The 16,076-nt window shown below is 37.9% G+C and overlaps 1 protein-coding gene across 29 annotated transcripts in view; it reads right to left on the minus strand.

Moving 5' to 3' along the window:
- FER (FER tyrosine kinase) overlaps window positions 1-16,076 on the minus strand; it is a 160,468-nt gene that overhangs the window by 119,965 nt on the left and 24,427 nt on the right. For 27 of the 29 annotated variants that reach the window (XR_010353706.1, XR_010353707.1, XR_010353708.1 and 24 more), the window contains 2 exons: window positions 14,930-15,029; window positions 170-353 (listed from right to left, as the gene is read on the minus strand). Coding sequence is in view for 22 of the 29 variants with exons in the window: in XM_064404888.1 (XP_064260958.1) it covers window positions 170-353; window positions 14,930-15,029 (284 nt within the window). In the remaining 7 variants the exon portion in view is untranslated. Of the gene's footprint in view, window positions 1-169; window positions 354-9,491; window positions 9,597-13,822; window positions 14,697-14,929; window positions 15,030-16,076 lie in introns of those variants that run through there. The other 2 variants (XM_064404903.1, XM_064404914.1) reach the window with 2 other exon arrangements.

Consider the following 16,076-nt stretch of genomic DNA (forward strand, 5'->3'; position numbering starts at 1 on the left):
GTGAGCACTCACAACTACCATCTGCATCATTTGGATAGACTTTTTTCAACTGTTATCCCCTGATATATAAGTAATTAATCACAGTTTCTTATTTTCAACTGTTATAAATTAATTAGAATAGTACACACAGAAATTTTACAAGTCAGAAATACTTGACAATACATCTTACAGGGCTTTAATCATTTCTTCTTGCATCTTCTGTAGTGAATCAAGTAACAGAGGAAGTGTTGTATCATAATATTGGTGCTGATGTAATTGTGCTCCTTTCAGTGCCAACACATACTGGTTATGCAACATATGAAGTTTCATAGTGGCTTTTTCACAACGATCTTTGGCTTTCTCTGTCTCCTTTCCTGAGAGAAAACAAAACAAAAATGCACATGGTGATTTAAAAAGTATACAGGCCTATAGATCACACACCTGGTAAATTTATGTCAGGTTTCCCCTTTTTCTACCGTAATTTTTAAGGTACTTCTCTGAGGAAGGTAAAATCCAACCACTTTCAGATAATAAGTATGACCAAATGTTAGGTTTACTAATTAATAAACTTTGTAAGAAAAAAGTTATTTTCTTTGAGCAGAAACTTAAGAATTCCTTATCTAAAAGTATATAAAAACCACAAGTATAAAAATAATACAACTATCAACAAGAAACAAATCTCAGATGCATTACTATCTCAAAGCTTTTCTTTTATTTGCAAAATCATGTTTTTAGAAGAGAAAAAGATGTCCTCCTACATTAGATGCACTAAAAATATATTATTTTTTTGTATTTAAGTATTCCTGTTGCTACCTATAATCCTAATAAAGCAAAGATGCAGTCAGTCTATATATGAGCAGCTGAACCCTCACACTGTTACTCCCGCTCAAAATGGGCAGCTTCTCTCCTATACCTTAACATTTCCCTATCACACTAATATCCTGATCGGGATTGGCTCTACAGCCTCAGCTTTGCACCACGGAGACTGGAAATCCTCAAGTTCAAGCTGACAGGACCAGCTGAGGGTTGATTTGCAGAGCTACAAGGCACTTCATGAGATCACCTATTCCATTCTTTGCCACAGTAACTGCACAGCTATGTGGGGTATGCTCTCAACACTTTTTCCCCCACAAATCCAAAACACAGCCCCACAACAGCTACTGTGAAGAAAATCAACTCTATTTCAGCCATAACTAGAACAGACATATAAGCCTTTAATGACATCCTTGCTGTCTTCTTGATATTTACCAAGTATTTCATTACTTTTTCAGGAACTAAAACTATTTAAAATTAATCTCATATCTGCAAATATCAAGTGCAGAGTCACAAGTACCAGCGCAGATAAACATATGTTACCTAAAGCAACTTCATTCAGACCACTGCATTTCTTCTAAACTCAAGATAATTTATGTAAGTAGAAACACATCTACCACCCATCAAAAAACAGTCGAGAAGAAAGAAAATGTAAGCATTCACAGCTAAGTGGCAAAACAGCTGCTTAAAAGCAGACCTTGAAGAGCTGTGTCATATAAGGTATACATACGGGACTGTGAACTGAAATCGATCAAAACAGAGCAACATTAAAGGCACACTAAAAAAAAGTTGAGGGAAAATCAGTAACAAATCCTCTTTCATATACATTGGAGTCAGAAACCTTGTCAGAAAAAGTAAACGACAGTCACTATATAAAAGGAGCTGGTACAAGAAAAGATTTTTTTTTCCTTCTGTGATCACTACCTCAGACCTTCAGAGATTTCCACGATGAAATATTACTTCGTGAAAGAGTCAATGAATCTCTTATTTCTAAGCTGTCAGAAAAAGAGGTTGTTGAGAATAAACGAAATGAGAACAAATTATGAGGACTGGATGGTGCTTAGCTTTGAAACTTCAAAAGTACTTGACAAAGTTTTAGCTAAAATATTATGATTAGTTTATACAGGAGGAAGTAGGCACTCAATGGAGAGTCCCAGGAATATCAGCTGGACAGGTGAGGTGATGTAGACGATGATGATGAAGATGCTGTCTGAAAGTAGCAATCAGGGAAACCAAATGCGAAGAACTGGAAATAAAACTGTTGTTTGACACCAGCCAAATGCCAGGCACACACGAAAGCAGCTCGCCCACCCTCCTCTGCCACAGCTGGGCAGAGAGAAAATAATTTAATGAAGGGTTCATGAGTTGAGATAAGGAAGGGGAGAAAACACTCCAAGGGCAAAACAGGCTCAATTTAAAGGTACAAGGTGAATTTATTACTAACAAAATCAGGGAAGGATAATGAGAAGTCAAATAAATCCTTAAATACACCTTTTTCCCTCCAACCCTTCCCTCCTTCCTACAGACAGCGCAGAGAGATAGGGCATGGGGGTTTTGGTTAGTCCATCACCCACAGCGTTCTTCCACTGCTCTAGGAGAGGAATCCCTCCCCTGCAGGGCCGTGGGGTCCCTCCCACAGGAGACAGCTCTCCATGAACTTCTCCAGTGTGGGTCCACTCTCACGAGCAGTAGCCATACCACACCTACTGCAGCATGAACTGCCCCCACGGGCAGACAGTCCTCCCAAAACTGCTGTGACTGTGATGTGGGTCACTCTTTCCACAGGGTGCATTCCTCCAAGGACAGGCTGCTCCAGCCCAGAAGTAAGGCCGCTCTCTGCACCGGGTCTCCCAGTGGATCACAGCCTCTTCCAGGCATCCACCCACTCCAGCATGGGCCCTTCCCCCATGGCTGTGGGTGGATCTCTGCATTCCCCTGCATCTATGGGCTGCAGGGGCACGGCTGCTTCACCCTGGTCTTCACCATAGCCTGCAGAGGAATCTTGGCTCTGGTGCCTGGAGCACTTTCTCCCCTTCCTTCTCCACTGACCTTGATTTCTACATGCTGTTTTCCCTCCTCCTTTTCTCTGGGTAGAAAAAACTGTGTCCCTTTGTTTTGATTCTCCTCTTAATATGTCACCAGAGAGGTGTCACCAACCTCTCTCACTGGCCCAGCTTTGCCCAGCAGGATGTCCATCTTCAGAGCCATCAGGGATTGCCTCTGCTGGACATGGTGGAAGCTTCTGGCAGCTTCTCACAGAAGCCACCTCTGTGGCCCCCCCCACAGCCAAAAACCAAGCCATGCAAAACCAACAAAGAAACCTAGAGAGGTACTGACTATAACACAGTAAATTATAGAGTGAATATGTAGAGAGGTGCGCATGGGTAAAGAGCTATTTCAGTTTAGTAATCCCAAATGCACACAGAAATGAGATCTTGGGGTCAGTACAGCAAGATTGATGGAAACATAAACTCAGTGTTCAGCAGCTGCTGAACACAATATTATTTAGCGAAGGAGCAGACTGGGTTGTTATGCTACTGATTAAATCCACTTAAAAGTAAGCAATTTGTTGACCTCAGGGAGAATACATCTGACATGCAAGAAAGTTTAGAAAGGTTTAGAAAGGGCATTACCATCAGAAAGGTAGGAAACAAGACAAACACAGAAAGAATTACTACAGTGAAGGATCCTGAAGCACTAGGAGTCTAAGGAGGAACATGTAAGAAGAGACACAGTTAACAGATCTGCACAACCTCTTTCAATGTAGAAACTGTACATTATATGGCATTATATGGAAAGAGTAAAAACAAAGACCTTCTTCAAAGAGCGCGCAGCTAACCTATGTATTCTTTTGATAAAAGTTATCATAAGCAAAAAAAAATCTTATGTGGTTTAACAGTGAAGGGACAAGTGTATTAAAAAAAAAATCCTGAACAGCTACTAAGAACTAGGACAGCACTTCTGACTCAGGAACTCCCTAGGTAACAAATTACCATGAAGCCAAAGCATGTCTCTATCACTTTGTACTCTCCTATGGCTCTCTAGACACTTGCTACTTCACACCACTGTCAGCTATATTTCAAGTACAGATTAATAAAAATCACTTTAAAAGGATATTGTGTCTTTCATTTAATTGAAAACAATCCAACTGCTGACCTAATTTTGTACATGAAAGGTACAGATTTCTTACACTACAATTTATCTGAGTTACTCCGTAAAACAAAGACAAAGCATGTCTCCAGAACTGTCACCAGAGAAGAATTTTTCATGTAGGTATGAATGAAACAATCCACTTTAAACATTTCTGCAGAACTGTTTTGGAGAGATAGCATTCACAAGTCTATCTTAAACTTTAGCCAGACATAGTAGGTTTTGTCTTTGGCAAACCATCTAAACTCATGTTTCATGAGGAGACCAATTTTTTTTTATCCCCCCCCCCCCCCCCCCCAAAAGCCCACACTATTTATTTCTAAATAAAATGTAGATAATTTATAAGGGGAAAAATAATCCAACACATCAGAATATCTCAGAAGTTAAATACCCCAATATGCATGTCTGACGTGAGCACAACAACATAACAGGATGGTGTAAAATCCTATTTTCCCATCTGCCTTAGGAACTAAATTCCTCCTGGATATACATTATTCCTGACCAGAAAAGCTCAATTAATTTCAGAGTATCATACACAGTATCATACAGACTTTTTTTCTAAATACAGTAGGCTACAGAGTCAATCTGGTCATCTTCGGAGTAAAACATAAATACCGTAAGATCTTTCTGGAGAAGGAAAGGTATGTGGAGCATGAGGAAATACTGGAAGGGGACTGAAGAGAGTTTGGAAGGGAAGGGAAAGGTCATGTACAGTTACAGGATGAAGACTGGATGAAAAAGGAGAGGACAAAGCTGTTGGAATCCAAGGCTGAAATGTTTTGCTTGCCAGTCCACAGTGAGACACAGTGTTGAGGGAAGCCAGAAGAGTCAGGCAAGGTGGTAGCAGAGGCAAAAATGCTGCATTATTTCTTGGGTTATTCTGTGTTTGGCTATTTCTATTCAAGCATGCCCTAGATCAAATAATATAAAGTTATCTCCATATGTCATAGTTTAAGAGCTATGAGTTGTCTCTGCATGTGTTTAAAATACAATCCTTATCAGTTTTCAGCTTATGAAATATTAGTACATCTGAAGTCATACCATGTACCATCAGTATGGGCTTGTGACCTGTGAACTGCAACAAACCACCTTCAACAGCTAAACTAAACTGAAAATTTACACTAAAATTATCAAATCCCCATAACTCACAATTTAGTAATACTATATCTCTTTCAGAAACCTCATTAGCATCTAAACTGATTTTCCGATCTGTTTTAAGGACTAAATACCTTTGCTACACATTATTCCTCAGCAGAACACCTCAACTAATTGTGACATAAATCAAATTATCATATTCACTCAACTTTAAAATAGAGCCTGTAACAAAGTTACAGTATTATTTTCATATTGTAATTTATTTTTTATAGTAGCAAAATGCAGTGAAGCAGCATACACAGTTGTCCTACCTGTCAATTAGCACAGAGGAAAACATCCAATTTTCTTTATCTCTACAATGAATTTCATAAATAGATATAATTATAATTCTACTGCCATCAGCTGTTGACAAAACTGTTTAATGTTAATAGAAACTGATGGGTATACAATATGTCACACCATAAACTATAATGTGAAGCTTGCAAAATTCAATTATGAAAGTTTTATATTTACAAGGAAAAGGCTGGCATTCTTTTTCACTCATTCTGGATTCTGGTGTTTCAATTTCTAATAGAAATTCATTTAAGATTTTACTGCCTACAGTACAACACAGCCATCCAGGAAAAGAATGTTTTGGTCTATTTTCAATTAAAAGGCAGATTTGCTAATCCAAAGTTCTTGCAATCATAATTATTAGACTCTTGTCTAATAATCACCTAGAATAGGAGAAAAAATACTGGATGGGACAATAAACTGAGGAAAATTTCAGCTCATAACGTTCACTTCATCTTTAATGTACAGTGCAAATGCCTCAGGGAAGCTGACCTTAAGGAAATAAACACTGCAGTTTTCACACATATTTTGGCTTTAAAAGAAATAATTATGTCAGTGGGCTTAGGTTTTTCCCCTCTTTCCCAGGTTTTCCAACTCCTCCCAGCTAGACCTTCAGCCATTCCAAAGTGAGGACAAAGTATTCATAAAAGACACAATACAGATCATTATAAAGGCTTAGCTCACAACAGACAAACTAAATTTCTAAACGTATAGCTCCTGGTATTGAAACATGACCTTTGGCTTCAGCACACAATGAATGCCATCCCATGTAGATACACCAATGACACAATATTACACAAGGCTAGTTTTTGAAAATTAATTTATTTTCAAAAGGAGCCAATGACACATCTGATGTCACAATATATGGTTACATCCCTTTGAAAGAAACACACTGAGAAACCTTAAATATGCTAAAACTGTAGAAACTGAAGGACAAGGTGAGTACATGAATAACAAGAAGGAAGAAAGTCTTTATACATAAATAAAACTGTGGCTAACAATCCACAGAAACTGAGGACTAACACATACACCAGGAACATAACAGCCTCTTGTAGTTCAGGGACTACAAAAAGCAAATCCATCCAAATTTCTGGATATAGGTAAGTACAGGGTAAGAGCAGCAGAGGCAATGTCATAAGAAATGAGGGCAGCAATGACACTGCCAGGGGAAACCTGGACAGTACCAAAAGTGACTACAGAGCTCTAGGGGCAGACATGAAAAGCACAAGGGACCAGGCTGTGTCCTCCTTAATCCTGCCAGTGAAGGGAAAGGGTGCAAGGAGAGCACTGACAATACAGGCTGGTAGGTAGCTGCAGAACCAGTGTCAGCCACATAGGTCTGGATTCTACAACCATAGGACCCTTTTTGCAGACCACCATCTGCTTGAAAGACAGAAAGCCCCTTCCATTGTCAGTAAAATGACTGACCTCATTAGGAGGGCTTTAAACTAGGAACTACACAGGATGGAGAGGGTGACCCACAGTCCTGAGGAAGGAGACTTTCCTTAAAGGGCATGGTAAGATGGGAAAGGATCAATCACAAAGAAAACAAAACAGGAGGTGCAGATGGGCAAGAAGGTTCTTCCAAAGCACCAATGTGAGAAGTCCCACAAATCCTTTCCAGGACCCCGACATGCTGGGATGACATGCCTATGTGATCCTGCATGCAGTGTGGGTGATAAATGTGGTGAGTTGGGGGTCTGTGTGCAGCTGTAGGGCCAGCATGTTGTCAGGATCACAGAGGCAGGACTGGAGCTATGCAATGAAGAGTTCAGACTCCTGAGGAAAAGCAACCCAGGAAGTCAAGGAGAAAGTCGCCCTTTACATCAGAGAGCAGCTGGTGTCCATGGAGCACTGCCTCAGGATGGATGAGGAGTGACAGAGAAGGAGTGACCTTATGGGTTAGGATTGAGGAGAGAACAGGTGAGGTCCCACAGAACACTAAGCAGCTTGGCTCCAGAGTTGCTGCAATTTTCTGGATTAAAATCTCACTAAGTATCACAGCATTCGATTTCAGAAAAATTTTTAAATAGAAAAAGATGGAAGAATCAGAGCTTTTGCTATTTTTCTTTTGCCTTTTTTTTTAAGGAAGTAACAATTCTCCCCTGAATAATGGGAATTCTCCCCTGAATGAATGGAAATATTGTAATAATTTTTAAAACAGAAAAAACTTTTCTTCTTAAGTTTGATTTAGAAACTTTCATTTTTGTAAATACCAGCACTAAACTATAAAGCTGTCAATGCATTTCCCATTATTTATGACTGCAGTTTTTCAATAATTTTCCAGAACTGCATTTCTTTCCATCTACACATTTTTTTCAGCATTTTCAACAACATAGATAATTTCTGAGTATTTTGCTGTCTTTACAGCAAATTGATTTTCTCAATACCAAAACTCCAATCCAGTCACTTCCTTATTTATTTCAACTTTAGAGATACACCTTTTCACGGAGCATTATTTAATTGTGCCGGGAAAAGAACACTCCATTACATCATTTGCTTACATTATGGTACTGAACACAGAACACATTCTTTACACTCATGAATGAGATGGCTATGGCTTTCAAATAGCACTTTTTCTAGAAATATATTTTTTAATACAATAAGATATTTTTACATTAGAATCATAAAACTTGACTCAGCTGCTCCACAGACTGAAACTGGAACAAATACTAGTGGGACATGATCTTTATCTCAATTGAATTTTATTATGGACTAAGCACTTAAATTACAGCAAGTAATTCAAAAGCCTAGAAATTATAAGGAAAAAAACCCTACTTTTATACATCAAACCAATGTAACTATGTATATTTAATGCTAATTGACTCCCAATACTGTACAGTACACAATTTACAGTTAGTTCTTGAGAAAAAAATCATTGCACCGTGCTTTTGGAGGCAACCTTCTTACTTTGCCAGTCCTATTTCCTCATAGTTTGTTCAGCTTACTAGATTTTCATTGTGCAATAGGAAAGACACAGATTGTAGAACTTGCTCTGTAATTGATTATGCTATATTACCCACTTAACTGATTTCAGGACCTTCCTGACCCAACTTATCTCCTTAAATTCCGTATTTCATACTATAATGCTAGAAACATCTAAATACCATAGGTGATTATGAAAATTACTTCTTCATACAATAGTTCTTATTGATCCAAAAAAACCCACCACTGATATGACTTTTGAATCATTTGGACTCCCATACTGAGCCCAGCTTCATTTCCCTAAGGCTAGGTTACGGTATTCCAGTTGGTAGGGATCTACAAGAATCACGAAGTTTAAACTGCCTAATCAATTCAGAGCTAGCAAAAAACTAAAGCATGTTTTGGAGGGCACTGTCCAAATGTCTGCTAAACACTGACAGCCTTGGGGCATCAACCACCTCACTGGGAAGCCTGTTCCAATGTTCAAACATTGGAATGTTCTCTCCATGAGTAAATGTTTCCTAATGTCAAGTCTGAACATCCCCTGGCATGGCTGTGAGCCCTTTCCACATGTCCTGTCACTGGATCCCAGGGAGAAGAGATGAGCACCTCCCTCCCCACTTCCCCTCCCCAGGAAGCTGCAGAGAACAGAGAGATCACCTCTCAGCCTCCATTTTTCCAAAAAGGAGGCTGGACAGCCTTTCCAGCCCTGCCACCAGTTCCACCGCCCTCCTCTGGGTGCATCCCAGTGCCTTCACATCCTTCCTGAAGTGTGAAGCCCAGAACTTCTCTCAGCGCTGCAGGTGAGGCCTCACCAACACTGAATACATAAGACAATCCCCTCTGTTGACTCTCTGGCTGTGCTGTATTTGATGCACCCCAGATGACACCTGTCACTCTGCTGACAGATGTGGAGCCTGTCATTCACCAGCACCCCAGGTTCTCTCCAGCCACTCCACTCCCAATTTAGACTTTTAAATATTCCTATCTACAAAGCAATTTTTATGCAAACTGCTGCCATTAAACTAGGACAGCTCTGACTGTTAGTTCTGTCTCTGGAAACATGCTCAGAAGTTTAGTGACCAGCCTTATTATCACTCTGCAAACCAAGAGATGCAAACACAGTGGTCTCAATTAACACAGGTGTTAATAGACCAAAATCACAAAGACAGACAGAAACAGGATAGGATCTTTACCTTCAATCTCAAAGATCTTTTCTCTTTTATGTCTTGTAAGATTTTTTTATCAATGTGTTTCTTCAACAAGTAAAATCGGTTATTCCTTTCTCCACTCAACCAGTTTCTGAGAAGAGAATAGGTTTCTCCCAATTATTACTTAACAAAATAATGATTGAAAATAATAGTTTCCTAATGGGGGGAAAAAAACCCCAACACTATTTGTGCATATTTAAAGAGTTCAAATTTGCAGAATACCGCATCTAAACTTCTGAGTTAAGAATTAGTTCACTGAAGCAACGAGCCTAATTTTAAGTAACATAGCATAAAAACAGTAAAAAGAATGTTCTAGCTTTTGAACTGCTGTCAGGGTGAGCTATTAAGCACCTTTAGCCAATTCTCTGTCCTGTGCCTGCTGGTCTGTGAGGAGAGCACATCCTGGGGCTGCATGTCTGTGTTAAGAGGAAATAGTATGTGCAAGCTAGTCTCACACTCCCTAAGAAGTAACCAAAATCTCTTTGCACTCCCTGGGGTTTCCTGCTCTAGAAGCTTTATTTCACACAGCAGAAACAACCCCTACCCCTTCCAAGCAAACGCACTGGTAGTATGTATGTGTTGAAATACTTACAGTAGAACACTAATTTTAAATCTATGCAAGCTGCTGGCGTCTCTGAGTAAGACAGACCAGTTCAGCCAGTGCTACTTGTTTCGTCTTAGCAATATGAGAGCCTCAGTCAAAACTAAGCTTTAAAAAAAATCTTACTAGGAGTTTCCCTCATTGCAGCAACAACTCCAGGAAATGTAACTGCATAATAACAATTTTAAAGGCATCTCAGAATGAATGCACCATCCACCTGCTAAGTATTTTCTGACCACTTGGCTATTACAAAGAATAGTAGGACAATTTGATTTAATGAAAGCCTTTTTAACAGCTCTCTTATTCATCACAGATGTGAGTTTATGCTGCTGTGAAACTTCAGTATGTACCACAGAAGTCACATCAATTCTGAAGCATTAAATCACCTGAATTGCAGGGAAAACATTCTTACAACAGAAGCAATATGGTACAATGTGATAAGTGTACATTTAATATTTCTAGGCTCCTCTAAATCACAATGGTGTCAGGGAACACAAGCCTAGAGAAATCCAGTGAAATATTCTTTATGCTGCTGTAGCAGCATAAAATGAAATTATGATATTAAATACTTAGAATCCATGTATTTTTCCTTTACTGCTTATTTCAGATCCACTGTGTCATGTAAGAGCACTGAAAAATATTTTCTGCATTCAACCAGTAATGAACCAGGAATAAGACTACAAGAAACACCTGTAATTAATGTATTTACACAAAAACTCTAATTTTTTCTAAAGAGTCTGTTGTATTAAAACTCAGTACGAACCTCCCAAAGCTACACTGGCTCTGTTCCAACTTGCAATATTTACTGATATATGAGCAAGCCTTTCACACTACAACATATAACACCAAAATTAGCTACTAAAATTGATGCTAAACTTTATTGATACATTTCAACTTTTTTTAAAACCTGTAATGGACTGAGTAAATGATTGTTTCATGCTATCATTATTTCCTTATTTATATAGCAGTAAGTAATGCTTACTCAAAAGGTTCAAGGATGAAAATATTTGAAACCCCACTCAGACACACTGAACTATACTTAGAGATGCACAATCCTACAGAAACAAAAATAATTGTGCAAACACCAAACTTAAGTGGAAGCAGTTACTGGTCCAACCAAATGAGATTCAAAATGTAATGAAATATCACACTTGATACTTACAGTTGTCCTACACTCTTCATTTTGTATTCTTAATACATTATTCATTAAATTATGTCAGAAGATTTGTGACTTCTTTAGTGAAACCGTGGTTTTTCCATCTGGCACAAACTTTGGCTTGATGTGTTTTTCTACAGCAGCAACATCCACATGCCACATTCTGATCACCTTATTACTCAGCATCACTGATTAGCACAGCCCTGTAAACTCAGACTCATATACACTCTGAGACTGTTACTTTGGACTGCTGTTGGAAGATGTTTACACTGTCTTTTGTTAGTATGACATACAGAATGTTTCACAGGGCTGTCCATTTCATTACAGAAAAATAATTTAAAAAGCTTTTTGTCATATACTTTGTTCCAAAGACCCCTGTACGCCCTATGACTCCAATACCCCAGTTATGCAAAGGAACATGCTCTGCATTCCCACTACACATACCCTGTGGAGTTTATTTTAACAAAGCTTTCTAATCCAGAAGAGACTATTGCATCCAATCTGTCCATAGAGTCCCAAAAACTGAAGCACGCCTCATTAAAGAGGCACTGGACTAGTTCAGCTTGCTGCCTTCATCCTCTCTCTCCTTGTTATCTCTTACCATACATTAAAAAACATAAGAATGAATGTCTGGGGAGAAAAGGGCAGAAAATTATTATGCAAATGACTAACATCAACCAGACTGCCTGACACCTGGAGCCTCCATGCACAAGAAAAACCAACCAGACTGCATTTGTGAGTCCTATGGTAACCACTGGTCCAGAAAGGAGCAGCTATGCATGACTTACTGGGGTAAGGGCTAGAACAAACAAAACAAATCAGTCAGACACTGGTGGCCATAACAAGGCAGTGCGACCCAGCCCAAGGTGGAAGTGGCAGCCAAGTCTCAGTGGTGCTCCTCCTGCAACACAACTGTCCCATTGCTTCCCTTGATGCACAAGAAGAAGCAGTCCTAGCAGAGGATTCCCCAGAACAGCTTCTGGGACACAATCTCAGACACTTTCACCTTCCTCCAAATCTGGACAGCACAAAATCTTCCATAATGAAGCTCCTGTATTCTTTCAGAAACCAGTTCCCTGTCCCTCACTAAAAAACTAACAAAAAATTCCCACCACATGCTTTACACATTGTTCAAACACTAACAAAACCTGTAACTAACCAGTATCATTATACAGTCCTTAACACTTACTAATCTTTCCAATGGTCCTCCTAGTATTTTCACCAAAAAAATGAAAACACCTGTAACTCTGCATTAGGGTGTCATTGATTCAAAGTGACAACTTCACTGGTGCAAAGTAGCACACACAGAAATTCAAGTTTACTTGAGACTGCTTCCCAATTCCAGAAAATCATAACATCACTTTCCACTGTACAAACTTTGCTAGCCTTTACCCTTATCAGTTAACATCCTGTACCATGTGTATTTAGCCCAGAGCTTAATATAATTTTTAATAACTCAACCAGGAAACTGGGAAGCAATTGTCTTCACAAGCTGAAGAACCAACTGTACCTTTTTCACTAGTAGCTCTAATAAACCTACTGTCTCACCAGAAAGCGGCTTTGCTGCTCTAAAACAAAGCAGAAAAAGTAACTACATTTCATAATCATTACTCTTGCAAAACAGAGACATTTGTCAGACTACTTTGTGTGATTTTCATTTTTTTCCTGGGACCAGCTCATACAGGTGCTCTATGACTTTACAAGCAACCCTCAGGGTAAAGCTAAAATTGTATGTCATAAGAGGCAGTTTTCCCCTTTGGCTCCAGAGAGGCAAAGCCAGTCACTGTCTTACAGACTTGTACAGTCCTTATAGAGGAACAGGCTCTGTTTAAAACAACATTTTGCAGAAATGAACCTGGATGGGTTGTTTTAACACATTACTTGCAAGAGCTGGTGTCAAAATGTTTTCATTTTTTTGTCTAACAAAATGGTTTTCAGCTTATTTTTCAATATTTGGTTATGCCCTCCCACTGTTCTGGTAAGCACTGTTTCTTCTCTTGTTTTCAATAATTCTTGAAATCCTGAAAAACTGAAACAGTTTGTACGTTAACAAAAGTAATATATCTTAATAGCACATAATCTGAATAAGCTAAGCTTACTGAATAAAGAATACCCTGGAATAATGAAGCACTGTAATTTTAAGACTTCCCTAACTTTTCATTTCACCAGCAAACCAGTTTGACAACTTAAAAACTCAGAAATACCACGACTTAGAAAAATTCAAGTGTCTTGACCTGCAGCTGTTAAACAACTGTAGTAGCTCATCAAATGCACAAGTATTTGTAAACAGTAGCTGGGCCTGGGATGCAGCAGGGGAGAAGCAAATCTGCAACTTTTGAGAGAAAAACATTTTTATGGGCATCAGTGTTTATCAAAGCAAGATTTTAGCAGAAATTTAATTAAGTATGAATTATAATAGACAAACATTATATAAAAGCCTGAAAGAGAAGGTCAATGAAAACCACAGGAGATAAGTGTCTTGAAACAATTTATGTTTGCTGTCTATCTGAAGAAAGATTAATTCAGTTAATCAAAACCACATCAAAGCATCACAGCTGCTGACAGACAAAATACTGCTTTATTCCAATGGGAAAGTTTGGTACTTCAGAAATAGAGAATGACCAGATTAGTAACAGGAAGAGAGGATAAAACAGGCTAAAAATAACATACTAAGATCCGACCATCCTATTATATTTTCCATGATACATACTACATATTCCAAAGTTAAGTAGTTATTTGAGAATAAACCAAGTAAATCAAATTAAGTTACATACAGAAAACATGGAACTGAACGAAATTAACATCAAAGTATGCATTTTTATTTTTAAGTGTTTATGAACTTCAGTAAAAGAAAAAGAACAGTAAAAGTTCAACAGTGCTAAGTGTAACATTTTATCCCTGCTGTTTTGTCCACATTTCAGAACAAATTTGGAAAGAAACAATCTCTCCTTACAATCTCAATATCTCCTGAGAGCTACTATAATTATACTACAACAGAACCAAGAACATTAACTGTCATTTAGACTCTCATACAAAACCTTAAGATGGATCTTGGAATTACACTTACATACTGCCATCCAATACATATGGCCACTCAATTTTCACTAAAGGAAGAAAAGAAAATCTAAGAAGGACACATAAGAAAAACTATTAGCATGATATTTCAATACATAAAAGAACAAAGGCTCTCTTTTATCTCATCATTCAAGCACAATTCAACGGTAATAAGAATCCACGCCGACTGAACATATTGCTCCCTAAAAAAAAAATTTCCGTGTGCAAATTTTCCCCTTTTAGATGAGGTTGACAAAGGTTTGATGTGTTATCTGATGCTGTTGCCACTGTAGCAACAGTAATAATTCACAGGCAAGTAGGATGCAGCTGCAATGCAGGTGAGACCAGAGTCCATCTGAGCAATTTTAGATTTCAAAAACTGAAGGAATAATACAAATACTTAAAAGAATCACCATTTACATTTTATGACTTTTAAGAGGTTATACCAAGCATACATTATGACAACCAGCCTGGCTTACTTAAGACAAGAAGTTAGCTTTTATATTGTAACCAAGCAGCTCAAAATAAAAAAAAATTGCCTTGTTTCATTGTAACAGTTTTAGCAGGTTTGAAAAAGGCACTAATAAATACACAAAATGAAGTCAATCTTACCTTTAGCCACAGCTTCTTTATACTTTTCTTTGGCAGAATTTACTTCTTTTATTAGTTGCCTGTAACTAGATTTAAGTTTCTCTAGTTCTGTCTTTGTGACCTTTAAGAAAAGAGAAATATCAAAAGCATTAAAAAGACTTATTCTCGACACATTAAAAAACATAGCATTAGTAAAACAGAATTAACAGAATTTATTATTGAAAATAAGGATGTTACATTTTCCACTGGCTTGAGAAAATCTTAATAGGATGGTGCAAATTACATGATGTGAAATCAAAATCAATAAATGCAAGGAGTTAAGTAAGAGGCCTAAGAAGCAAACCCCCATTCACATCAATGTAATTAAAAATATATTTAGAAAATCCAGCTAATCATCAACAATATTCTATTCCAATTTCAAGGCAAAAAGACCAAACAAAAAGATGCTTAACAAATCATACTGGATTAAAATGTCCTACGCATAAGAAGGAGTTTCTTTTGCACCTAAAATAAAGCAAAATTTTTAGATATTACACTTCATACAAACGACTAAGGAACAGCAACTTGGCATGAAATAAACTATCAATGGTAAAACTTAAATCTTTAAAAAGGAAAACCAAACCAATAACCAAAAAACCCAAACAAAAACCCAGCTACAGAAGCAACCCCCAAATAAGAAACCTCTACCATGAACCTGAGCACTGAACATAACATTTTTGGTCACAAAATTAAAATAAAGTTTTCTCTTCTACCCCCAGCATTCATTCAGTGTGTGACAAAACTAGTGCACTGTTCAGAAACAATCCCAAATCATGAACTTGCAAACAAAACGCAGTTACAAACCAGCCATCACAATACCAAAAAACCTACCATGCATTGTAAGAAAAAAAAATTTCCAAAAAACAAAAATTTAATTGGAAAATCACGGAAGAGAAATTATTAATTACTTTTAATGGAAATGCTCCTCTCAGTGAATGTGGAGAAAAAGAAGTTCATTCTACTGAAAAATTGTTCCTCTTGCAGCTGGCAGGAAGAAGGCTGAAGTTCACAATTTTCCCTTTTTTTCAGGAGGCAAGGCCCAGATAACACTACTTTCACCAACATCTGAAAACTTAATTAAATTCCCTAAAAACCCAACAAAGTGCTGTCTACAGCTTCTATTTTTGGG

Source organism: Passer domesticus, chromosome Z (assembly GCF_036417665.1).
Source record: "Passer domesticus isolate bPasDom1 chromosome Z, bPasDom1.hap1, whole genome shotgun sequence".
NCBI lineage: Eukaryota > Metazoa > Chordata > Aves > Passeriformes > Passeridae > Passer > Passer domesticus.